This window comes from Leuciscus leuciscus (genome assembly GCF_965113295.1).
Source record: "Leuciscus leuciscus genome assembly, chromosome: 18".
NCBI lineage: Eukaryota > Metazoa > Chordata > Actinopteri > Cypriniformes > Leuciscidae > Leuciscus > Leuciscus leuciscus.
In genome coordinates, this window is record NC_138742.1 from 25,525,047 (window position 1) to 25,550,181 (window position 25,135).

General features: G+C 39.1%; 1 protein-coding gene across 1 annotated transcript; it reads left to right on the plus strand.

Moving 5' to 3' along the window:
• Nucleotides 1-1,898: 1,898 nt before the first annotated feature.
• On the plus strand, nucleotides 1,899-25,036 carry slc26a6l2 (solute carrier family 26 member 6, like 2; the record flags this gene model as incomplete). The annotated part of the gene is made up of 19 exons (XM_082145087.1): nucleotides 1,899-2,059; nucleotides 3,158-3,297; nucleotides 3,832-3,942; nucleotides 4,151-4,323; nucleotides 4,575-4,739; nucleotides 7,552-7,704; nucleotides 7,778-7,860; nucleotides 8,763-8,910; nucleotides 9,059-9,172; nucleotides 9,716-9,793; nucleotides 13,615-13,710; nucleotides 16,441-16,547; nucleotides 16,631-16,700; nucleotides 16,784-16,876; nucleotides 18,593-18,676; nucleotides 19,763-20,065; nucleotides 23,518-23,572; nucleotides 23,707-23,843; nucleotides 23,918-25,036. The coding sequence occupies 19 exons, from the start codon at nucleotides 1,899-1,901 to the stop codon at nucleotides 23,942-23,944; spliced, it is 2,298 nt and encodes a 765-aa protein (XP_082001213.1). The 3' UTR covers nucleotides 23,945-25,036.
• Nucleotides 25,037-25,135: the final 99 nt, after the last annotated feature.

Below are 25,135 nucleotides of genomic sequence, written 5' to 3' on the forward strand. Positions count from 1 at the left end.
CAATGTTTACACTAACAGCTCTCTGCTGAATATGAGCTGATGGAAATGCTTTAAAACACCAGCTTTTTAATCCATCAAACCTCCTCTTCCTCGAGGCCACAATCTGCCTAACACCCCCAGATATGCTGGAGGGAGGGCATCTTATAAAAGTGAAGGGGTTGCATCTTTTCACCGTGACTAACACCTTCAGCATCCCTCAGCAGCCTTACATCAGAGGAGCATGCTAAACAACAGTATTGCTCTGGACCAGATAAGAAAGCAGATCACCTCATTTCACTGCAACTTCACACTTTCAATTAACATCAGTCCATCCTATGGACCTCAGCCCCAGAGGAAAATGCTGAACAACAGCATAAGATAAGATAACGGATCACATAATCTCACCGCAACTTCACGCTCTTAACATTTGTCCATACTTTGTGCTTAAGCCCCTCAAAAGCAGCATGTAAGCATTAAGCTGTGTTCTCCTAGAGAAGCGAGCAGACATTAACTGTGTCCACACTCTCCAAGCCTAAAAGCTGGAGAACTCTTCAGTAAAACTCCCGGGCAGATTGGGCAGATCCCATGTTGTGCAGAGACCCAATGGCCTGACCTGCCACCACATTTGCCTTGCCACAAGCCGCAAGGAGGTAAAGCAGAGGAGGCGGACTCATTTGATAACACCTGCCTCGACTCTACCAACCTGCAACACCACGATCGAAGGGCCTGAACTGAGAGGTGCAAACACTTGACTCTCATCCCACAAGAAAAGAGTCAAGCCAGAGGGGAGCTCCCTCACCGTGCTTGCTCTACTCCCATTAGTAAGGCAGGAGCCTCCAAAGAGGATGCAGCACCAGGGAGAGAGAGCAGCAGAGCTAGCAGGAGAAGCCCAAGAAGGGAACCCACGCTCTGCCTACAATCCCTATGATCGATCCCGCTCTGCCACCTCGGCAGCCGTGGGACCCAAACCGCAAGTTGCAGATACTCAGCTCTCATCCCTCAATAGAGAATCAATCAAGAACAGAGTTTCTTACAGCAAATAATTTGCAATGAGCTTCTAACGGCAGCTGCAGTGGCTTTACCAATAGGCGATTAGCTCTTTTATTTATAAGGCGGGACATATTCTGCCATATTGTGCGTTGCGAATTCTATATAATTCAATTTCTCTATATTTCTAATACGAGTGCACCATCTTTGCATATCTTAAGTCGTTGCTACATATAAATTGTCTGATTACTTTGTCAGTTCTTCTAACTCATCTTGCTCACTTGGGGAAGTCATCTTGGTAAATAAAACAACTAAAAGTAAACTGACAGATGATGACAAAAAATATAACAATTGGACAGTGAGCAAAACCTGGTCAGGCTTTTGTTACAGCTGAAGGGACAGCTTTTAGTGCTCACTGACGAATAAGGTGTTGCCTTTTTATATATATTTTTTTATACAAGGACTGAAACTGTCATTATTTTGAACCCCATTCCTGGTCAAGCACAGTGTCCAAATAACTCTTTTAAAAACACTCTTTTTGTCCGTGTGTTTGTGAGTCAGTGAAGTGTCACAGGTTCATTAACAGATGTGTAAAATTTGGCACTCTCATGTTTATTGTTGTGGGTGTGGTGTGGGATGGATCTTTGAAGACTCTGATAATGACCCAATAACTTTTCCCATATGGACATTTCTGGTTTGAACAATACTGCAGGCCTATAGGAATTCTTTGGTTGCTCCAGTAGATGATTCTTTTATCTGTCTGTCATCTCTCCATGGAAACCTATACTCATTATTCTCAGTGAAAAGAAGAATCGTCACAAGATATATTCTCAGGGAGAAAAAAACATTTCAATTTATACTTTACCCCCTGGGAGGGGTTTGAGGGGTTTGAGTTGCTGAAACCCACAAACCTAGGCAAAAAGGAACATACAATGAACATGAAAAGGACAGGCATGGGTTTCTCTGAACATGCTGGAGCAAAATTCTGCGTGGAGAGGATCATCCTGGATGAACTTAAACTAGAGGAAGTAGCTCAACGGCAGACTGAAATCCACGGGCCCTCTATAAAGCAGAAGATCTGTGACTCTATAAGGTAAGATTTAAAGACGCAAAGTGTGTTGTTATGCAAGGAAAATGATGCAGCCCCCTTTATGTCTAGGGTTGGGTATCATTTGAATTTTTTTTGTCAATTCCGATTCTGCTTATCGGTTGTGATTCTTATCTATTCCTAATTTTGATTCCAATAAGGTAATAAAAAACTAAAAAACTTGTATATCATTCACATTTATTCTGAGTCTTATTGCAAAACATTTCATTGTTGAATACCATGAACAAAAATCAACAGGGTAAAGAACACTTACACAAGGAACTTCTGCCTATGGTATAAAAAACAACTAGCCTAACTAATAAAAAATTCAAGCATTATTAAAGACAAGTAAACACGCAGTAATAAAAAATAAAAAAATAGCAATTGCACAAAGAAATTATTGAAATAAAGTGTTATAAGATTTGCAGGTATTCAGGTATACAGAAACTGTAATCTAATGTAAAATAACCCTGCGTTTTATAAAGAAAATACAAATTACAAATATAGAAAGTTATTCAGTCAAAAACAGCGAGGGAAATTTCTCTTTGTATTTTGTTGTTTGATGTGATTGTAGAGACGGCAGCAGGAAAATTAGACTGTTGTCACTTTAAAAGCTGCACAGATCCAATATACTGTTACACATGCGTTTTCTTTGTCATCTATTTATGTACACTTAAGATATAGTAATCGATTGTGTTTTTACAAGGACATTTGACATTTTTGTGTGTATTTGTCCGTTCATGTGCAAAAAAATGTGGAAGAGAACTATCAGTATCGTGCAGTGTGTATAGTATGAGAGGTGGCTTTCTGTGCACACGATTTGGATGTACAGAAAACAGTATGCGGGTCTTCATGCACTTGAATGGTTTAAAGTCATGTTAAATTGCACACAATCAATAAGAACAATAAGATCTATCTATCTATCTATCTATCTATCTATCTATCTATCTATCTATCTATCTATCTATCTATCTATCTATCTATCTGTCTTTAATGAAATCGTTAATGCATTGTTGCTGTTAGTTAATAATGCCAAAGATTTAGAGTTAAACTATTTTCCATGAACACATTCTATAAAACTCTTATTCTTTCACTGTCTGCAAGGTGCTCTGTAGGACAGTGGAAGATTTGGATTGTAACATGGATACCAGTTTTGTCCTGGATCCCCCTGTATTCCGTTCAGGAGAATGGACTTGGTGACCTGGTTTCAGGTGTCAGTGTGGGAATCATGCATCTGCCTCAGGGTCAGTTTACAAGTTCAAGTTACAAAGCAAAACTACACATTGGATAAAAATTCTCAAAATGTTCCTTGAAGGATTAAAAAAAAAACTGAGAAAACCCCATTGCTGGGATGTCCCTAAGAAAAAGGTTTGATAATTGTGATAAATAATGTATTAATTAAAATATAACACCAGAACTAAATGGGAAGTCTTTAAATGGATACATTATAGAGGGGGTATTAAAAGTATACACACCCCTGTTAAAACAGCTGTTAATTGTGCTATAAAAAAGGAAGCAAAGATAAATCATGTCAGAACTTTTGCACGTTTCATGAAAAAAATTGCAACCTTTATTACCACTGAAAACCAGTGACACATTTTAAGAGCAAAAAAATATATATATTTCTGGAATAATTAACTGCATACAGCACTCGGTCTGTTTGGACATCTTGACTTGGGAATTTTTTCCTACTTTTCTTTGCAAAAACACAAATTGCGTAAATTGCAATGACTCTCTATATCCACTATAAGCTTGTCTGTGTGTTGATTGATACTCAGGTATGGCATACGCTCTTTTGGCTTCTGTCCCACCTGTGTTTGGTCTCTACACCTCCTTCTATCCTGTACTGGTGTACTTCATCTTTGGCACCTCTAAACACGTCTCCATAGGTGAGGGGAAGAGACAGAATGTAGCTAATGTGAAATGTGATTTTGTATTTGATACAAAATACATTTAAAACATCTAATAGGCTACTTTTACCTGCATTATCACGCATAATTGTCATACATACTGGATATATACATAGCCTACAATAATAATTTCTGACAGTGGGATTCAGTAAAAACACCAAATTTGCGCGCTTTCAATGCCTTTTAGGAACCTTTGCGGTGATTAGCATAATGATCGGGAGCGTCTCAGAGCGATTGGCTCCTGAGGATCACTTTCTTACCAATGGGACAAATGGATCAGTCGTCATGGATACGGAAGCGCGAGACGTGCAACGGGTGAAAGTAGCCGCAGCAACGACATTACTATGCGGCATCTTTCAAGTGAGTCTTGCAAATTAAACAAGAATATGAAAACTAATATGAAAATACAAAAGAATGAGAGAGTGAGCAAAGAAACGCATGAAGGAATGTGAAAAACTATCAAATAAATAAATAAGAAAATAAAAGAATGAACAAACAAACAAACCAAGGATTAATGTAGAAAAACAAAACAATACATTTTGAAACCAATGCAGTTCCTCTATGTAATTTCAAGTGTTTTTGTTAATTTCGTGTTGTGTCTTTTTCTGTAGGTTTTATTGGGTCTGGTTCGGTTCGGGTTTGTAGTGACGTATCTCTCCGAGCCGTTAGTGCGGGGCTACACGACAGGCGCGGCCACTCACGTCATCATCTCTCAACTCAAATACATGTTAGGAGTTTCGCCCAGACGGTTCACTGGACCCCTGCAGCTGCTTTATGTGAGTATTTCAGTATATCTTGAAACTAACAATGTAAATTAAAGCTACACTGTGTAATTTTGTCAACTAATCAACTAAGTTGATTCTTAGCAAAAACACTGTGCTATGTGCTAATGATATGTGCTAATGATATGTGCTCATTAATGTGTAATTACTTCTACCAACTTATCAAGTATTCTCGTAAGCGTTGAATCTGCCATTTAGAATACATACGAGCGAGCTGCTCGAATGGCGGCAGCCATGTTGCGCCTCCATCTTGAAAATACATTAGCCGAAGAGGGACATACCTGGAAATTCAATCTTCGCCTTTCGCGTTTTTACACTCAGTGGCACCGTGACGAATGCGAGGGGGAGATTACTCACGACTGCCAGCAGATTTGAAATAATACGGCCACCGTAGGAGTAAAAACACCCTCAGAATGGGAGGGGCTAGAAAGTAATATTCAGTTGGTAGTCATAAACAAATTCACCGCTAGATAGGAGAAAATCCTACACAGTGTAGCTTTAAAAATATGCGTTAATACCGACTATTCACTTACTTCAATTAAATATATGTAATAGATTTACATTTACATTTAGTCATTTAGCAGACGCTTTTATCCAAAGCGACTTACAAATTAGGACTAAATTAAGCGAGTCATCGTGAAGAGACAAAAACAATGCAAGAAGTACAGGCATTGCTCAGAGTACCATAAGCCAGACAAGGGAGGATTTAGGGAAAAGGAACGTTTTTTTTTTTTAAGAGGTTAAGTGCTCACCGAAGAGATGAGTTTTCAGCTGTCTTTTGAATGTTGTAAAGGATTCTGCATTCCGGATGAGGGTGGGGAGATCATTCCACCAGCATGGAACCATGAATGAGAATGTTCTGAAGAGTGATTTTTTCAATGACGTAGCTCATTGACTGATCGTAGGCTTCTGGTAGGGATGTAGACTCGTAGGAGCGAGTGAAAGTAGGAGGGAGCGAGTGGTAGCCAGTGCAGAGGCTCGTTTTGGGCTCGTTGAAGACGAGACGAGCTGCAGCGTTCTGAATCATTTGTAGAGGTTTAGTTGCACATGATGGAAGTCAGATGCCAGAAGAGCATTGCAGTAGTCAAGCCTAGATATGATCAGGGCCTGGACGAGAAGTTGTGTTGCATGCTCAGTTAGGAAAGGTCTGATCTTCCTGATGTTGTGCAGTGCAAACCGGCATGATCGAGTTGTCTTTGTAATTTGGTCTGTGAAGGTCAGCTGTTCATCAAATATTACTCCAAGATTTCTGACTGACCTTGATGGGGTGATTGATGAATCTAGCTGGATAGTGAGGCAGAGAAGCCCAGTCTTTGCCAGGTTGAGCTGCAGGTGATGTTCCTTCATCCATGTCGAGATGTCCGCCAGACAGCTTGAGATCCCTGCATGTACTGTGGGATCCTCTGGTTGAAATGAGAGGAAGAGCTGTGTGTTATCAGCATAGCAATGGTAAGAGAAACCATGTGCCTGTGTATGATGTGTCCCAGTGATGTGCTGTAGATGGAGAAGAGGAGGGGTCCAAGAACTGAACCCTGAGGAACCCCTGTGGTCAGTTGATGTGCTTTGGATACCTCGCCTCTCCATGCAACCCTGAAGGACCTACCTGTGAGATAGGACTCAAACCAGTGGAGGGAAGTTCCTGTGATGCCCAGTGATGAGAGGGTGGACAGAAGGATCTGATGATTCACAGTGTCAAAGGCAGCAGACAGATCCAGGGGAACGAGAACTGAAGATTTGGAAGCAGCTTTTGCGATCCGTAGGGCTTCTGTGACTGACAGTAATGCAGTCTCGGTTGAATGCCCTTTCTTGAAGCCGGATTGGTTGACATCCAGCTGGTTGTTCAGAGACAGGAAGGATGCTACTTGGTTGAAAGCAACTCATTCAATTGTTTTCGCAATGAATGGTAGTAGAGAGACAGGTCTGTAATTCTCTACAAGTGATGTGTTTAATGTTGTTTTTTTAAGCAGTGGAGTTACCCGAGCCTGCTTGAATGCAGTAGGGAAAATGGCAGTATGGAGAGATGAGTTGATGATGTGTGCTGGTAGAAGTGTGGGAGAGATGGCTTGTAGAAGGTGTGAGGGGATGGGGTCTAGAGGGCAGGTGGTAGGATGACTGGAGGTATAGAAATACATATGTTGACAAGCAGGTAGGACATCCTATCATTGGATTCGGACCGAATGCAATGATTGGACGAACATCTTTTTGGCCCTGATACTTCCACAGAAGACATGTAAAAAAGTATATATTTAGACCACTTCTTGATTACTATCAGGATGTGAAGAGAGTTTCGTTTATGAAAAACATTGCCTACCCAACCTTTCCGCGAGAAAATGCAATATAGTTGTATCCCGTTCACTGATCTGTGTTAAAGATATAGAGTTGTGTGACACTTCCTTAATACTGGGATTGGTTACCAATACTCAAAACGCAAAAAGTGCATTCACATAAATTGCCGTGAGGATTTTAACATTAATAATTAATTCATCTTTTCCCAAACTCACCATTTTATTTCGAGGCACTGCACTAATTTGCACTCAGATAAACCCTATTATAGACCTCAGTGTTTTACACAATGGTGCACAAGTAGAATAATGAATGTCTCCCCCTATAAATTAAAATTTCAGACACATTTTAAAAATACACATTTATTTTAAGGTGACGTAGTTACATTGTACTTAAATAAGTAGTGAGTAATATTAATTAACTACATGTACTTAGGGTTTAGCTTAGGTTTAGTTACTTGTAATTATGCATAACTTACTGTTATTACTATAGTAAGTACATTAATTTCTCTCTCTCTCTTTAGACTCTGGTGGAGCTGGGCAGTTTATTACCACAGACTCATATTCCCACTCTGGTGATCAGTTTGGTGGCTCTCACAGCTCTGGTCATTGTAAAAGAGATAAACTCCTGCTACCGTCACAAATTCCTCCTCCCTGTTCCCATAGAGCTCATGCTGGTGAGTACATGGTGTGCCAGTAGTATTCAAAACGTCAGATGCTCAGTAAACAACTTTGGGTGTATCTTTCCAGATTATTGCAGGGACACTTGTTTCTCATTATACTGATCTGAAAGCTGTCAATGGTGTCAATGTGGTGGGAAAAATTCCCAGTGGGTAAGTGTGTGCTTCACATCACATACAGTACATAGGGATAGAGTTTGAGTGGGTACTGAAAATTAAACTGTTTCTTTTGAAACACCAATCCTCTTGCAGAAGGTTAGAAAGTTTTCTTGGTGACTCACTTCTTGGTCTTAATCTCTGTTGACTGATTTTGTTAACCCCATCAAAACAGTCTACAGCAAAGCACTAATCCCAAACCTCATGAAATTCCATCACTTACACCCTCACGTGTGAGATTTACTGGACCTTTGACTTACTTCAAGTGAGTATCAAATATGATCCATCAGGGTTTTGAGGAACGTTTAGGCTATTTGTTCATCTCTCGATCATCATTGTATTGCATTGCATTATATTTTTTGCCCCCACTATAAAAACTACTGAACTTTGGTCATAAAACTAAGCATTTAAATATCATTTTAAGACATTATGGGAGATATAGACTGATAAATGATATTTATATGCATTTCATGTCAGTATCTGCTATACTGTTATAAAGATCTAATTGATTTACATTACAAGCAATTAGAATTTCATCTCACTAATTGGCCGTTACATCAGTAACTGGATCAAATTGTTCATTTTTGGCCTCTGAAAAAAGAATGAGCTTCATAATTTCCTGTATCATATGAGCCATAAAAGCCTGATGTATTAAATATGATACTCAACAAAAAACATGCAAATATTTTTATATATTGTCTAAAGGTTTCAATTTTTTTTTTTTTTTTTTTTTTTGAGAGATTTTTCGGACTATTATTAAATTATTTCACACGTCAGGCTTTACAGGGTTAAGCATATAAAAGACACACACAAAGGTCGGTTGGGAAAAATGACCTTTGCCCCTTGCACCTAAAAGCCAAAGCTATGTTAGTGATCTGTAACCTCTGACCTCTCCACAGGCTGGTGCCACCCAGAGTCCCAGAGGTGGGTTTCTTCTCCTCAGTGGTAGGAGACGCGTTTGCCGTGGCTGTGGTGGGATACGCCATCAGCATTTCTCTGGGCAAGACTTTTGCTCTCAAATATGGATATAAAGTAGACAGCAATCAGGTACAACATATTTCACCCAAAACCAACACGGGCCAACCAACCCATGTGTCACGTATGCCTTCAGTACACTTGTTCACATAGATAAATCATGCTCTGAAGATGTATGAGCATTGTGCAGAGGTGAGAGTCTCTCATTGTCCCTCTGCAGGAGTTGTTGGCGTTGGGGTTCAGTAATGTCATTGGTGGCTTCTTCCAGTGCTACTCCGTCACTTCCTCACTATCTCGCAGTCTTGTCCAGGAGAGCACAGGGGGGAAAACACAGGTGATATTCCAATTGAGACAAACATACAGTACCGCTCAAAAGAAGAAATTAACACTTTTACCCAAAAGTGACAGTAAAGACATTTAAAATGTTAGAAAAACACTTCTATTTCAAATAAATGCAGTTCTTTTTAGCTGAAAAAATATGTACCATGGTTTCCACAAAAATATGAATTTTCAAAATTGATAACAAATGTTTCTTGAGCATCAAATCATCATATTAGAATGATTTCTGAAGGATCATGTGACACTGAAGACTAGAGTAATGATGCTGAAAAAATCAGCTTTGATCAAATGGAATAAATTACATTTTAAAATATATTACAATAGAAAATTGCTCTTTTAAATTGTAATAATATTTCAAAATATTACTGTTTTTACTGTATTTTTTATCAAATAAATGCAGCCTTGATGAGCAAATGAGACTTCTTTCAAAAACATTTCAAAATCATACCGACCCCAAACTTTTGCACATGCAGTATACATATATAAAACATATGCTGTCTGTTATGCTCAATTACAAATATATGTTTGTGTCATGTAGGTGGCTGGAGTGATATCTGCTGTTATTGTGCTCATTACAGTTCTAAAGCTCGGGTCACTTTTTGAGGAGCTGCCCACAGTAAGTCATGCACTCGAATTAACACTACACAAAATATAAAGATACAATCAATATAGAAAAGAGCATTTGTGATATAGAATTACATTATGTAATTAAAATACTTGTAATTAATAAAACTCTGTAATTCAGGACCTCTCTCCAAACACTGGCATTCATTGGTGGCTCTTGTGTCCAGTTTTGTTGTTATTAACTAAAACTAAAATTATTAAAAAAATATTTTTTGGTAATTGAAACAAAGCTGACATAAAATAGAAATATTTGATTAAAAACTTAAACTTGAAAAACTCCCTTGGCAACTAACTGAAATTATTTGAAGCACTAAAATAACTAAAACTGAAATAAAAATAAATTAAAGCTAAATAGAATTCTAAAAAACAACAACATGCTAATACGAATGCTAATACAGAATATTAATAAATACTATAATGTCATAGTATATAAATAATACTAAAGAGGGGGTATATCTTATCCCTTAATCACTGTTAAAAAAGGACAACACTTAAGGTGTTTGGGGTCATTTTGACCCCAAACTTTTAAAGAGCAATTGCATAAGGAAATATAATTTTTTATATGGAAAACTATATATCTTTTTTTTTATTTACTTCTAAACTATCCATTTATGCTGTGTTTTTGTGGAAATGTTGAAGTTTTTTACCTATTTACTGCACAAATACATAACTAGGCCATAAATTGGCTCATGAAAAATGATTTTTAAAAGAAAAAATCACTTAAATGATGATCATAATTAAATATAAATAGTTTCTGGACATTGCTCTATGTGTTAGGGATAGAACACTGCCATCTAAAGGTTAGTTGAAAAACTTTATTTCTTATAGGAAAGGAATTAAAGTGCAATGGCCAAAGATATCCCATAGAGGGCCATAGAGAATCATTCATTCAACAAGCTTGTTCCATGTTGCATATGTGACATGTGTGTGTTTGTGTGTGTTTGTGTGTGTGTGTGTATGAGATAGAAAGTTCGTTCCACTTTGGGTTTATGCTCTAGGACCAGACCTTGATTTAAATGTAATTTTTTTTTGATTTATGCCAGTTTTGTTTATTTTATTTGCCAATTTCTAAAAAAATACTCTCTGTTGCAGTGACATATATGTGTGTGTTTGTGTGTGTTTGTGTGTGTTTGTGTGTGTGTGTGTATGAGATAGAAAGTTCGTTCCACTTTGGGTTTATGCTCTAGGACCAGACCTTGATTTAAATGTAAATTTTTTTAGATTTATGCCAGTTTTGTTTATTTTATTTGCCAATTTCTATAAAAATACTCTCTGTTGCAGTGACATACATGTGTGTGTTTGTGTGTGTTTGTGTGTGTTTGTGTGTGTGTGTGTATGAGATAGAAAGTTCGTTCCACTTTGGGTTTATGCTCTAGGACCAGACCTTGATTTAAATGTAAATTTTTTTTACATTTATGCCAGTTTTGTTTATTTTATTTGCCAATTTCTATAAAAATACTCTCTGTTGCAGTGACATACATGTGTGTGTTTGTGTGTGTTTGTGTGTGTGTGTGTATGAGATAGAAAGTTCGTTCCACTTTGGGTTTATGCTCTAGGACCAGACCTTGATTTAGATGTAAATTTTTTTAGATTTATGCCAGTTTTGTTTATTTTATTTGCCAATTTCTATAAAAATACTCTCTGTTGCAGTGACATACATGTGTGTGTTTGTGTGTGTTTGTGTGTGTTTGTGTGTGTTTGTGTGTGTGTGTGTATGAGATAGAAAGTTCGTTCCACTTTGGGTTTATGCTCTAGGACCAGACCTTGATTTAAATGTAATTTCTTTTAGATTTATGCCAGTTTTGTTTATTTTATTTGCCAATTTCTGTAAAAATGCTCTCTGTTGCAAACACATAACATTTGTGTGTTTGTTTATGTGTTTGTGTGTGTGTGTGTGTGTGTGTGTATGAGATAGAAAGTTCGCTCTACTTTTTATTTATGCTCTAGGACCAGACCTTGGTTTCTATGTAGAAATTTTCAGATTTATAATGGATTTACTTTTATTTTTTTGACAAATAAAATAAAAAAAAGTCATTTTTTTCATTTTCCCATTCATTTTCAATGTGGGGTCATTTTGACCCCAAACACCTTAAAAGGTAAATTTTTTTTTACACACCTTTAGAACAACCAAATCAAGCCCAGTTTTTTTGTGCATGTTTAGATAGATTATTTAGGAAAAGTTCCAGAGTTTCATGCCCCTGAGATGAAGTTAACACTTTTAAAAAATGAAGGAAAAATCCATTGGGGTCTGTGTGACCCCAAACACTGATTAAAGGTTAAAATTGTTAATTGGTTGCATCCACTTGCATCAACTGACCACTAGCCGCGTTTCCACTGTCACTTCCGGGGCTTGATCGGGGCTTACTCAGGGCCAACGGCCAGGATTTCTGGCCCGTCGAATACCTTGGGCCAGAGCGGGCCAGCTCGGGCTAGAGGAGTGGTTACGAACAGAGGCGGAGTTTACCTGAGTCGAGAGACGGCAGCGCCGGATGATTCTGTCAGCATTAAAGACTTTTAAAATAATTTAACTCGCGTTCATGTTTGAATGCCTTGTGTTTGTGATGCAAAAGACTATGCGCGCTAACCGTTACCATAGTAAACATAGTAAACGCTTGAAGATTACGCATAGTAAAAAAAACATACGCTTGAAGAAATCCGACCAATCATAAAGGCTATCACAGTCATGTTTTTATTTTATCTGTCAGTAGCCCACGTCTCGTCTCTTTATACCGGACTATCATAAAATAAAGCAACTTTTTTTTCGGGAGCTTCCTCTGTGCAGAAACGAGGACGTTATAAAATACATCGTTGCTGAACTTGCTAAGCTAAGCATTCAGTGAACAACGCTTCAAGTTCGGGAAAAAATAAAAAAGTTGTGGGCGCAGTACAAGGCGATTAAAACGCACAATGGACAAAGCGGTGCCCAGAGAAGGAACTTTCCATGGTTCGACTTGATGGACGGTGTGCTGGGTCACCGTCCATCTGTTAGTGGAGAGACAAGTCGGGACACTATGGCAGCCGCGGACGGTGAGTTAATACATGCTATCTTCTTAAAATCTAAGTTTTCTAACTTCCTGCCTGAATGAACATCATAATTCCCGCTGAAATGGGTGGGGTTGTATGACGTTTGATCCAGGAAGGCGTGTTAAGGGCGGGGTTTAGGGCAGCGCTGCAGGGCTAATGGCCCGGCAGTGGAAACGCAAGCCCGGTGCTTGAGGCCCGAGGCCACTGGCCCGGCTCGGCTCGCTGTTAGCCCTAGCCCGGCCCTGGCCCGACAGTGGAATGACATTATTATTTTTTTATTAAAGTGAATAAATCAAAAAAGAAAAACTGCCAGGTTGCAGGGAACTGCATTTAAACATTTGTATGTATCTGAATATTTTGGAGTAAACTTCAAATGTATTATAGTCCATACTTATAATCAGTATGTTTTATTGTAGTCAGCCAGCCTACATCATTTACAAATGTTGTTCCTTCTACTATTTATTTAACAAATTCCATATAAATAGTTTTTTCAAAATGAAAGTTCGTAAAGGTGTGATTGATCTACTATTATTAGATTATTAGAATAAATGCCAATTAAAAAATACTTATGGAGCCAATGAAAGCTGTGTTTAGAAATTATTTATTTATTTATATATTTAACTACATATTTACATAATTTTTAATATGCCTATTTATTGATTGATTTAGGCTACTTTTTTCAGATTAGTGCATTAAAAATGTATTCCTTAATCTTTGAAGCGGCACTACTAATCCTCTATTTGGACATCAGAGCAATTTTTAAGTTGTTGTTTGTGTGTCTGTCATCAGGCTGTGCTTTCCACCATCGTGTTTGTGAATCTGAAGGGAATGTTCATGCAGTGTCAGGATATTCCTGCTCTATGGAAGAGCAACAGAGTAGATCTGGTGAGATCTGATCGTTAAAGACTAATAAATATGTCTGTCTCCTGAGTATGATACTGTGTCCCGACCCTCTCTAGGACTTTTCACACTGCGCTTAACCCCGGGTTATCATCGTTCTAAACACTGCTTTTAACCGCGTACCAAATGTATACAGGGTGAAACGATGGATGAGGTGTTAGATTGTTACGACTAGATGCTTAGCGATGGACAACCAATTACATGCCTCATATTCAAATTGGACAGTCACCAAAACACAAATGGTCAAATGGTGTCAGAAAATGTGACAATTGGAGTGAAGAAGAGACCGTTTCATTCTTACCTTTATAGTCGAAAGGTCCATTTAGTATAAACTTGATAGTAGGGTATGGCAATATATACTGTAATACGAGGATGCGCAATGCTAGAGCCTTTATGTAAATAGGTCGCATGCCACATTCGTCCAATCAGTGACACTGACTCCACACATATGCACATAAGGACATTAACCTATAGGGTTTAAGAGTGTACAATAAAAATGTCTGCTTATGAATACCCAGGATTAATTGTTAAAGGTGTGGTTGATTATGGTTTCACTTTTCTAACTTTAGTTAGTGTGTAATGTTGCTGTTTGAGCATGAACAACATCTGCAAAGTTACGACGCTCAAAGTTCAGAGCAAAGGGAGATATTTTCTTTTAAAGAAATTGCTTTTAAAGGACTACAACAAACGGCTGGTAGGGACTACAATGAGCTTCTTCACAGGTTTGTGACATCACTAACCCCAATATTTACATAAACCCCACCCCCGGGAGTGCGATTTATAGATTATCAAGACAGAATATGCTAATCAATGACTAGAAGATAACTACACATAAGCTACATAAATTCATCAACTAACCATTCAGAAATGTTCTGTTGCTTCTACATGTTGTCACTTCTTCTTGAGTCTCTCCATCTTTCTGACTTTGTTTGAACATAAAAGGCTAAAGGTTTTTGAAATTTTCAGTGCATGTCTGTGTGAGGTAATCGAAGCTGTTAAGGACAAGAGCTCTTGAAGCTCCGCCCTCTGTGCCGGGATCAGCAGCTCATTTGCATTTAAAGGGACAGACACAAAACGAGGCATTTGCTCACCCTCAAAAAATGACAACTTTAACATGCTTTATAAAAATATCTGCGGGGTATTTTGAGCTAAAACTTGACATACACACTCTGGGGACATCAGAGACTTATTTTACATCTTGTGAAAAGGGCATTATACCACCCCTTTAAAGGTCCCGTTGCATGCGATTCCATGTTTCAAACTTTAGTTAGTGTGTAATGTTGCTGTTAGAGCATAAATAATATCTGTAAAATTATAAAGCTCAAAGTTCAATGCCAAGCGAGATATTTTATTTAACAGAAGTTGACTACAAAAAACGGCTCGATTGGACTACACCCCTCTACATCCTGCATTAGTGACATCACCAGAACCGTTTCTTGACTAACCTCCGCCCACAGGAATGCTCCCTCAACTCTACTGGCTACTTGCGCACTTCTTATAACTTAGCCTACTGTGTTTACTCAGCTCTTACGGTGATTTTCTGAAGTAAAACTGACGCTTCATCTTTTGTGTGGTGTACAATAAACTTTATTAAACTCATCAGTACATGTTTGATCATCATTCAGACAGCAGACTTGTAGGCTATTAATAAATAATGGATACATAGCCTACAAGCAGATGACAAATAAGTTATAATAACCGTAATTAAACTACTAAACCATACCTGTTTCATCTCTATACAGCACTCTGACTCTGTAGGCATTATTGTCCGACTCGAAATGAACGCCGTTACAGAGAGTTTCTGATATTATCATCATTCCGTGAGATGAATTTTTCCTGACAGACTGAGCACGAGCTCATGAAGCTCCGCCCCCTGTGTCGTCCAGCAGCACCTCATTTGCATTTAAAGGGGACACACTGAAACGGCTCGTTTTTCTGAGCCCCAAAAAATGTCAATTTAAACATAATGTAAAAAATGATCTGTTGGGTATTTTGAGCTCAAACTTCACATACACACTCTGGGGACATCAGAGACTTATTTTACATCTTGTGAAAAGGGGCATAGAACGGGACCTTTAACCACGGGTAAATTATGAGCAGTGTGAAATGTGAAGCAAGATAACCCAGGGTTATAGCCTAGAAATCTAGACGCACCCTAGCGGCAGCAAATTTTATTTTGCAGCCAGTGTCGTCTAGCAACTCTCCGTTGGCTTTCGAGCTGGAAAGACCAAACTAGTCAGGCCAATAACATCGTGTATAAAGTCGACGGGCAGGCTTAACATAATGACGACAGAGTTGTGACGGTTCCCTGCTACTTGAAAACAAAGAAGAGCTGCTGCTGCTGGCAAACAGCGGTCTTTCGAATCAGCTTTGGTCGCGACTCTGGAGGACATGGAGTTCAGCTTTTCTTTGAGAAAAGAACAAAGAACGGCACTTAAGTCATTCTTAAAAAAGGAAGATGTGTTCGTAGTTTTGCCGACCAGATGGCAAAAGTTTAATCTATCAACTAGCTCCACTTGTGGGAAAACGCTCTGGTTGGTTGTATCGCTATCCTACTGCGTGCAGAGGGAATTTGAAAGACAACCATTTATCCCGCCCCTTGGATTGAGCCCTGCCAATGGTGTGTTCCCAGACCCAACATCTTAATGTGGGTCTGGCTTGTCAGGCTACCAGGGTTAGCTAGTGTGAAAAGCCCTCCTTTGTCTGTTCCTCTAGCTGGTGTGGCTGGTGACGTTTCTCTGTACTGTCCTGCTGAATCTGGATTTGGGTCTGGCAGTGTCCATCATATTCACACTGCTCACAGTGATCTTCAGGACTCAGCGGTGAGCCTATGTGAAAGTGTATTTGTGTGTCTATAAAGATAAAGGCTTTCTATTCATAACCCTCCTAATGTCTTTCTGTCTAGTCCAAGCTACTTTTTACTTGGCAGGGTGCCTGACACAGAACTGTACTTGGAAACAGAGTCATATAAGGAGGTGAGACTTCCTTGCAGGCACACTGCTCATTTATGTGTTCTGCTTATGGAACTTCTATAATCTATATTTGTGTTTCTGGTCAGGCTAAAGCAATCCCAGGTATCACTATCTTCCGTTCCTCTGCAATGCTCTACTATGCAAATGCTGAACTTTATCAAGAGGCCCTGTTGGAGAAGGTACCTCACACAACACACATGACTAAAGACTAGAGGTCGACCGATATGGGTTTTTTCAGACCGATGCCGATGCCGATCTTTTGAAATCCGGGTCGGCCGATGGCCGATTAATGCTGCCGATTTATTTTGGACGATATTTGGCCGATTATGTGCTTGTTTTTAACCTCTATTTGAAAGATAAAATATAACACAAATAATTACTTAAGATAGACAAGATTTCTCAACAAAAACATTTATTGAACACTTGACCAATCTGCACTTGTTGTGACCTTGAGATATGTTTGGTAATTGTACCTGAATGAATTGAAAATTAATTTGCTACATTTCAGATTAATATATTTGTTTTCCTTAATTTTAATTAACAGTAACTTAAACACTTTGCAGTTTGAATGATGTCTTGTATAAACAAAATGACGGAGTATGTTTTTATGTTTCCACTGTTCGATCGCATCCGCGCCTCACACACACACAAATATAAGTAAACACTTTGCGACTTTAAACACACGCGATTTTTTGATCGCGCCCGCGCCCCTCTCTCCCTCTCCCGAGTCTCCCTCTCCCTCTCTCTCTCTCCCACACACACACACACACCATATTCCAGCATTGCAATCTTTACATCGCAGCCTGCTTCAGAGCTAAGGCGGGGCTACAGATTAGGTGTCCCCAAAGAACCCGCGTATCTAACAGTAGTTCCGCATTCCATGAATTAATTTGCACGCGAGTTTTATTTATTTTTATACCATGTATTCTCCGTGTAAATGTATACACCGAACCGTGACGCCCGTACCGTTTCGGTTCAATACGAATACATGTACCGTTCCACCCCTAGTCTACAGTGAAATACAGTCACACATTACACTGTTTGGCCAGCATTTTAACCGTGTTTAATCCAGCTACTAGCTAACAGTATGCTAAAGTTAACTGCTGACTAGCATCACGTTTCTAACGTCCGTTTTCAAAGCATCCAAGAGAAGCACAGGCATAACAGTAGCACCGAAATGAAGCACAGAAATCCGCATTGATATTCGGTCCGGTAAATAACGGTCGTTAAGGCACCAGTGCCGTATTAGCACCGGGTCTGTCTGTAGCTAACCAACCCTAGCGACGACGCTAGCAAAGCAAAGCCAGTCCTTCACTAACCTATGGTCAATTTTTTATTACTTATTTCTCTGCATTGAGTGACAACCCTCTCAAATATAAGACACACAGAACAGAACAAATAAAAGTATCAGATTCTCTGTCTGTAATTGCAAAATTCTTGCTTACTTATTGTGACATGATAGCAACCCTTCTGCTGTGCTAATGCAACCTCAACTACGCTATCAATATCCAAAGTAGCCGAACGTCATGTCGCCTATTCATATTTTTTCTCGAAGTTGGCAGTAACATATCAAAATGTTTTAATTAAATATAAAGGAGTTTTCTCCAAGGAACTTAGCTCCTTCCTTAGGCACTGGATGAGGTCTGCTCACTCTGCTGGAGAATGACTCTAGGTGCAGCGTGCGTCGAACACGTGTTCCACAACAACAACAACACTAGGCTGCCCACAGATGCGCCCACCTAATAATCGGCTTGATATACTGGATATTGGCCGATGCCGATTATGTTAAAAAATGCAAAAAATCGGCCGATTAATCGTCCGACCGATTAATCGGTCGACCCCTACTAAAGACATGAACCGTCAACAGCTTTCAGCTTGTCTTTCTTTCTTTCTAGAGTGGAATCAATGTTCCAGAGCTGAAAAAGAGGAAAGAGGAGGAGAATGAAAAAAAGAGACAACAGAAGGAAAAAGATAAACAGGTGCGAGAGGATTGCTGTAATGAGGAATTCTGGAAACTCTTCTGAAAGGATGAGAACATGAGAGTTTCTGTTCAAATACCACAGCTTACAGACAATCACATACATTCATCATTATTACACTAACCCTACCCCTGAAAGACACTTTGTGTATGTAAAAAAAAAAATATATATATATATATATATTTGTGAATCATTTTCCAACAACCCCTTACATTTCATTTTATTAAGTATACTTAAAGAAATAGTTCACCCAAAAATTCAAATTATCCCACAATTTACTCACCCTCAAGTCATCCTAGGTGTATATGACTTTCTTCTTTTAAGCGAAGACAATTGCACAAACTTCCCAGCTTTGTAATGGCATTGAATAGAGCCCGAGATTTTGATGCTACAAAAAGCACATCCATCCATCAAAAAAGTAATCCATACAAGAAGGTGATGGGAAACTCAGCGATGGGTTTTTGTAAGACAAATATCCATATTTAAAACTTTATGAACAGGGCTTGACATTCACTTTTTTGCTCATCAGCCACTGTGGCTAGTGGTTTTCCAAAGTTACTAACTACTCAGCATTTTCACTGGCCACAATTTTGACATGATACCATGGGGGAAACTGCCATATAGATATTTTTAATATTATCTCATAATTTGGCAGCAGGTATATTAGGCTGCTGTCACTTTAAGACCTGACACACAGATCCATTATACTGTTACACATGCGCTTTCTTTTCTGTTAAAACATAACTGACTGTGTTTACGTGAATACTCGTCAAGACCGGCATTTTGACCGACAACACTTTTTACAAAAATGTATATATGTAAAATTCAACCCGTCAAGGTGGCTAGTAGGAGTAACTGAGTAATCACTGGCTTTAGGCAAAGGCTTGCGTTAAGAGAGTCGAGTTCTGGCGGAAGGGTGATCTTTGACCTGACGTATGACGTAAAGAAGTAGCTCCTTTCTCTTACATCGAAATCCTCCCCACACACTCTTACATACCTCTTTACAGAAACCTTTTTAAAGTTTTAGTTCTTTAAGATGTGAGCATGTGAAACAGTTTATTAAGCGGTTATGTTTCCTGTTTATAGACTGGAGTTCTGAGAGTGTTAGCGAACAGATTGCTGGTCTCCATGAAGAATGTGAGTGAATCTGTGCACCGCCAAAGAACGGACCATGAACACATCATCAATGACATCGGCATAGCAACAGTAAGCCACGGTAACATGAACCGCGGCTTCCAGCCAGAGCAGGACTCTGAGGAGGAGGAACAGGACAACACAGAGACACACTCCTCCAGCTGTGACAATGTGGAGGAACACACACACTCCATCATCCTGGACTTCACTCCTGTCAGCTTCATCGACACGGTCACCCTGAAAACACTGAAAAACGTAGGTCAAAACAAGTCACATTTATTTATAGGCCTATATATACCTTCAATAAAGATTGTTTCAAAAGCAGCGTCACATTGATAAACACGACAAAAACAGTGTTAATGTTGTAAAATAAAATGTTCAGCTGTAAAGCAGCTCTACAGAAGATAATAGTTAGAGAGATAGAAAGAGAAATTAATGGATGCTTGTTTCCACTATGGAATTCTAAAATAAAAAAAGTTAATTTGAGTTTATGTCTCGCAATTCTGACTTATTTTCTCAGAAAGAATTGAGAGAGAAAAAGTCTGAATTGTGTAGTACAACTCTGTGGCAAATGCTCATGCTCCCTCCAGTCTACCAGAGTATGTTGATTTACCCTTATTAGCTGATCATTCTGATTATGTTCAAAAATGGACTCATTTCTACCGTAGCTCTCCTCTATGAGAAAACCTCATACTGAAATCCTCATCGATCTATTTATGATTTCAGACTGTGGAAAAACTAGAGGTCAGGTGTTTTCAATCTCATCTGAAATGAGCAGTGTTGGGAGTAACCCATTACAAGTAACATACATAATGTAATCATTACTTTTTTATGTAACAAGTAGAGTAACACATTGCAAGTAACATGTTACGTAACCATTACTTTTTGATGTAACTGCAAATTACATTCTAATTACTCAAATATATTTATTTACAGACAAAAAAAGTTACTGCAGATGAAGTATTTTCAAGAACAACAGTCACACTAATAGTATGAATTGTAGCTGAAATAAAGTTAGTGATGCATGATGTCCAATTAAGTGGACAGATGATTAATCAGAATTTCCTCCCAATCTAAAATCAGAACTTAACAATTTAACAATGTTTGTTATATACGATTTGATTTCTAAGATGTTACTTGATGATACAACATTTTTACCTGCAAGAGTCTCCTAGGATAGAAGGAATGGATGGATATTCCGGTGCAACTTGGCATTTATGACTGGCCGTCGGCCATCTTTGTTTGAAGAAATAAATCCAAATACAACGGCTTGCCACTTGGTAGCAGTGTATAGGATGAGGCACTAGTGTCCACTGTAGAAGTTGATGTGCAACTATGCCATCAAAACCCATGCATCTGCAAGAAAATGCTTTTTTGAATAGCTGTCCACTGTAGTGACTTCTATGCTTTAAAAGGGTTAAAGTAAAAGTAAAGATTGTGAGATATAATCTTGCAAGGGGAAAAAAAGTCTGAATTAAAGGAGAACTCCGGTGAATTTTTAAGTTAATCTTGATCGTTTTACCTTTGTGAGTACTGTCTATAAAAAAAAAAACGAACCGGATTGGGGCTTGCAACGCGGAGCTGTTACAGTTAATGCCCAGAGCTCCCATTCAGCTAAAACGGCAGTTATGGGGGCATTAACCTAAATAGTGTCTTTGTGCCTCTTAACAGACACAAAATGCAATTAAAATGTCTGTCCAACATGAACAGGGCCCTTACATGACAACAAGATGTGTTTAGCAACTTAGCCATTGTTTAAACTCACCTAAATAGTGTTTTAGACGGCTAGCTGTAGTCTCGCGCTGAAGTCCCGTGGGAACTCAGTTGTAGCCGGAACACGACGCTCCTCCCACCTGCACTATGTGCGTGATTTTTTCCCCCCAAACCACTTCAGCGGAAATCCCGCCCTGCAGCTGATTTCATTGGTTTAGGTTACAGTGACGATTGACATGACCAATGAAAACCTTAGAATCAGCTGCAGGGCGGGATTTCCGCTGAAGTGGTTTGGGGAAAAAAAAATCACGCGCACGTACTATTTACCTTTTTCCGGCTACAACTGAGTTCCCACGGGACTTCAGCGCGAAACTACAGCTAGCTGTCTAAAACACTATTTAGGTGAGTTTAAACAATGGCTAAGTTGCTAAACGCATCTTGTTGTCATGTAAGGGCCCTGTTCATGTTGGACAGACATTTTAATTGCATTTTGTGTCTGTTAAGAGGCACAAAGACACTCTTTAGGTTTATGCCCCCATAACTGCCGTTTTAGCTGAATGGGAGCTCTGGGCATTAAAGGTGCTGTAAGCGATGCCGGGAGTCGTAACTTCTTGTTGACATTCGAATTGTTGTCAAACAAAACGGAGGCTAGCTAGACCCTCCCTCCTCCTCATCCCGTCTCCTCCCTCCTCCCCTCCGGCATAAAGGAAAGTCTAGTCACTACAAACAAAGTTAAGTTTTACTGAGTTTACATTGTTTACAAGTTTACATTGAATACTTCATTCAATGTGTAATGTCGCCAAGTTAGATAAAGGGTTTTATATATTGCAGAACAGAATGCAGAAAAAGAGAAACATTATTTTAAAATCATTTCGCCACCTGAAGCTATAACTATAGCTCCCATACAAGGACGCAATAATAGCAAGATAACGTAGCTTCGCGTTTCCCAGTCAGCATAAACAACGGCGGCGTCGTAAACAAATTTAGTCAAAGTTGTCAACAGCCTATAAATGAACATTCAAATTCATAACAAAAAGTGGATGAAAACAATCATTCACACAAATTGTCGCCCTACTGTGAATTTGCTTGATCATTTACAATAGAGATTGATCGCTAGCTGCTAGAAACATAACGTTATATGTTGTATTCACCAAAGTTAACGCTGACTGCATAGTTCTAGCTAATTACATCATTGTGTTGGTTTGGCGAACATGAACGTCAGTTTAGAAAGAAATATGGATTTACCTGTTCTGCAAAAACAGAGCAACTGAATCTGGATCGGAAGCCCTTCTTCTGCCGGCGGAATTCTCGCCACCTTTCGAAGTTTTTTCCGATGTAAATTCGGTATTTCGCGCGTTCCTTTTCCTCGTCCCTTATCCTTTTCTTTGCAATTTGTTCATCGGAACGTCGTCTCTTTGGTCGTGTGTCGGCCATAATTCAAACTTCCCTCTTCGTGCGTCTCTCTCCTCCACACACCCACTTCATGTGCACGCAAACTAACCCCCAAACCCCACCCTCAAATACTTCTTGTCGGTGATTGGCTGGAGCACTGTTTGTTGTGTTTCGTGGTGCGGGTGAGCCCAGTTTGTTTTTGTTGCCGTTTGTGGAGCCTGTGGTGTCTAGAGAGACCGCGTTTTTTTACAGTGTGTTCAGGGGACAGGCAGCTAGCGGATAGTGAGGAGATGTTTGCTGTATGTGACAAAAAATGTTTGGGCCTAAAAAACGCGTGGCATCGCTTACAGCACCTTTAACTGTAACAGCTCCGCGTTGCAAGCACCAATCCGGTTCGGTTTTTTTTTCTATAGACAGTACTCACAAAGCTAAAACTATCAAGATTAACTTAAAAATTCACCGGAGTTCTCCTTTAAGTCTGAAAAAAAGTGTCAATTACCTTTTTAATTCCATGGCAGAAACAAGTTTCCATAGTAATGACATCACATTGAGAGAAAAAAAAAATCATTCTGGAAAGAAAGACATGGTAATCTTTCTTCTAGATATTTCAAAACTTTGCTGAAGTAGATGTCACTGTTTACATCGCTGGATGTCAAGGTGGGTAAAATCTGATACACCCTTAATTAAAATACAAACATTCACATGCTAAATCAGAAATCTAAATAAATAACATTATTAGAATATGCATAATATATTCGACCGTCAACAACTGCACCTTTTTGTGGCTGCAGTGTGTGTAGTGCAGCAGCTGGAGCGAGGAGGATTCTTCTCAGAGTCCGTCTCAAAAGGGCGACTTTTCCCATCTATCCATGATGCTGTGCTGCACTGCCTGTGTCTGAGAGATCTGTCCTGCTCTGAGTTTGCACTGGTGAGACTGTGATCACTGAGCGTTTCATTAATCTGTCTCCTGTCACATTCATGTGAACTGTTGCTCTGTCACAGGAAATGCCCAGCGTTACGAGGTTCTGACCAGCAGATGTCAGTATCTCCTCCTTCTTGGACTGATGTGCCTATGTGAAGACCCCGTGTTACCATGACGACCGGCATCAGGATGATATAAGTCAATGGATATTGACATCCCACTATGGAAAACATCTAGTGATTTTGAGATATATGTGTGCAGGGCTGCAAACTATCACGCATTCAGTGCATTCACACCACACAAAACATCGCGGAGCAGAGAGGACACTGACAACACGCCGACAGACAAGACCGATCAGGCTACTTTTGATATGAAACAAAGTCTTAGCTTTCAAATTCTGTCAGTTTTGTTTTACGAAATTCAAACAGTAAATACCGTTTTGGCGCTCTTTAATGTGGCGTGACAGATCGCTGTTGTGCCTTGGTTCAAGCAGCAGCTGAACCGATCATCTCTTCCTCTTTACTACTGGTTACAGCACCGAATAAACATGAATGAACATCAGAAGGTATGTTGAAAGATATAGAACAGCTTACTGAAGGGTATCATGTCTCATGTAATCGCTCAATCAGTGTTTCAACTGCGGAAAGCGGTCAGTAAAACAGCTTGTAAACAATGTGCACTTAACGTTACATTTACCTCTGGAAATTCTAAGACCATAGCTTGTTAGTTAGATAGAAAATTTTACTCTAAAGAAGAGCATTTTGCTAAATATATGCACTATAAAAAATAAATGAATAAAAGTTATGAAAGTTATAATGTTATTCTATGTGTTCGTTTGTTGGCTATGAGACTAGTAGTAAGCTAGATCAACATTAGAATAACATACTGATCATATTCTAACATTTCATCATGTTGAGCTATATAACAGTGATTTGTAGTATTTGCTCACCTGTCTAATAAAGTACATGCAAGAGCGGCGCCTCGTCAAGTCGAAGTTTGTCGCGGACGTGGAGCTCTCGGCATCTCGAAAACGCCAAGCCAATATTGATCCTTGTTTTAGTTCTCCTTTTGTTCCCAAAGTCTGCTTGCCATGATCCATAATGTTTGAACGAAACAACAACAACAGCGTGCAGCTAAACATCAGTTGTCCACATCTGTCGCCATGGTTACTATGGCAGTAGGAGTGGAAACCTGGGATAATGCAGATATGCCATTGACAAGTGACAAAAACACTTTTTTATTTTATTTTAAAGTTTTCACTTTTTAAAATTGTGAATTTCTCTGAATTTACAAATTCT